The following is a 2,429-nucleotide window of genomic DNA, read 5'->3' on the forward strand; positions in this document are numbered from 1 at the left end:
AGTTAGAATACTAACCACTCAGAATTGAGATTGAATCGACCTATGGTCAACTATATGATATGACTAGAATAGATAATAACGGTATGTTTACTAATCCTATCTATTGTCAATATCGGTCCAGTTCGATGTAACAAATACACTCGATCTTATCTACTTTGCTAATGTTTTGGAAAGAACATAGCACTGTGATGTGTAAGTAGAATATATCGTAGATTGGCAAGTCAGTGTTAAATCCTGTGCACTGACTAACCTTAGGACTAACTTATTTTGAACATATAATCATATTTATATTCCACTATGACTACGTCACTATAAATACGATTAGCTATATGCTCGAGATTTAATAGAAGTTTATATTAAACAAATAATCATGAAATTAAAACATGTGAGCAAAGTGATTGACTAAGTCAAAAAATGATTTCTATTCTTTTATTGATAATACATGATATTACAATGAAATTGAGTTTTAATTAGGGCATAAAACCCTAACACCTCATGGTGTTGAAATTTCCCAATGGTGAAGATCTTCCACTCGTCATCTTCTTGCTCACCAAGGACAAACTAATCATTCTCCATGTCAATTTGTACAATTTTGTGGTACATGATTCTTGTGAAAAATTTCACACACTGCTCATAGTACATTGTTAGCAATCTTGCATGAGTTGGGAGTTCGGGTCTTGTGTGCTTGCTTAAGTAGTCATTTTGTCTCTGGTGGTGGTGTAGCTTCGACATTGTGAAATCTATGGTCATCACAAATTCACGTAAGGAGTAATTTTTATCTAGGAATTTTTTGAGTGCTGAATTCATGGATTCACAACGTTGTGCAGTTCTCATTCCTGCAACAAAGGTGCCCCTAATAAAACTTTCTCCCAATTTTTCCTTGGTGGCATATGTTTGTTGCCACCATTCATTATTTGTTAGTTGAAGTCTCTCAATTAATTCGACCCACTTTGTTTCGAACTCTTCCATGGTGTAGTAGTTATACATGAGATTCTTAAATGGTTCAAGGAAGAGTGGATCTTTAACTTTTTTTTGAAGCATTTGTATTGAGATGCCATGCACATAGTCGTTGTCTAGCCTCAGGCATGTGTTCGTCGATTGCTTGTTTCATGGCCGGGTCTTGGTCAGTCATCACCACTCCTGGCTTCTTTTGTCTATGGAATTATAGGAAAACTCTGAGAAGCCACGAGTAAGAGACTTGCTTCTCATGAAGTAGAAGAGCAAACCCAAAAATATAGGTGTGGAAATGGTGGTTGACACCAGCCATAACGGTGAGAGGCTTATTGTATTCGTTGGTCATGTATGTGGTGTCGAACCCCAGTACATCTCTAAAGGCAACATAATCCAAGTGCGAGGTTCCATCAGGCCATAATAAGTTGGCAAGACAATTGTCCTCATCAACCTGATATACCACAAAGAAATTGGGATCCTTCTTAGAGAGGCAATCAAGAAAGCCTAATGCCCTTTCAGAGTCGGTTTTTATCTTCTCTTCACGTTTTGCACCAGCCACTCTATTGTAGACATCTCAAAGTTGGAATGGAAATCTCTGAAAAACCACCACTTTTAAGAGCCACATGAGCCATTATATTAGTTATTTTAATACCCACCGTCTTCATAGACCTCACTTGAGCCACCAAGCCATCAGAAACTACACAGTTGGATCTCAAGAACTGCAGTTCACTTCCTGATGCAGTTTCATGGTTATGTATTGTACTAAACTCTTTGCATAACTAGTTGTTTGTGCCACTCTACCTAACCACGCGCAATGCAACTTGGCAACCAGTTCTCATGAGAGGGTGTGGTCTTTTTTTTCGTGGCCTTTCTGAAGAGCTTTCTCTTCGATAACCCTCATAGGAACAAACCCATCTACGCATTGTTATATGCCCTTGAACACGTTTGACATCATCTCTTCTTATGCTAAATCCTGTCCATTTGGCAGAGAGTTTGTAGAACTCTTCCCACTTTTCTACTGAGTTAAGCAGTTTCCCTAAAACATCAGATGTTTCGATCTCATTGATAGGTATAGCTATGTTTAGTTGGGCAGCTATGTTCTCCCACTCTGGATCGGACGTACTTGGTATGTCTTCCATAATCTGCAATGAAAAGATTGAAAATCACACTTTTTTTTTCATAAATAATAATTTTTAAACATTAGAAACCCTAACCCTAATCCTTAATGTGAAGAAAACTAGATACTGTGTAGGAAAATGTGATGGAAATACCACCTTTTTTTGTATGGGTCATGGGGTACAATGTTGGATAAGGCCCACTAGCATGAGGCCATTAGAAACATAGTTTGTGGGCATGGATCAGGAATTTTTAGGTAAATGTGCTGGGTATTATTCTAAATTACTTTTATAACTTAATTTTCATTCTTGGTTATCTAGCTTGGTTTTGATTAGTGGGGGGCATATTAAACGTGTAGAAAT

General features: G+C 37.5%; 1 protein-coding gene across 1 annotated transcript; it reads right to left on the minus strand.

The window, feature by feature from the left end:
* Positions 1 to 1,162: 1,162 nt before the first annotated feature.
* On the minus strand, positions 1,163 to 2,090 carry LOC133779144 (protein FAR1-RELATED SEQUENCE 3-like). The gene is made up of 2 exons (XM_062219137.1): positions 1,753 to 2,090; positions 1,163 to 1,511 (listed from the first exon to the last, which is right to left on the minus strand). The coding sequence occupies exons 1-2, from the start codon at positions 2,088 to 2,090 to the stop codon at positions 1,163 to 1,165; spliced, it is 687 nt and encodes a 228-aa protein (XP_062075121.1).
* Positions 2,091 to 2,429: the final 339 nt, after the last annotated feature.

This window comes from Humulus lupulus, chromosome 5 (assembly GCF_963169125.1).
Source record: "Humulus lupulus chromosome 5, drHumLupu1.1, whole genome shotgun sequence".
Classification (NCBI taxonomy): domain Eukaryota; kingdom Viridiplantae; phylum Streptophyta; class Magnoliopsida; order Rosales; family Cannabaceae; genus Humulus; species Humulus lupulus.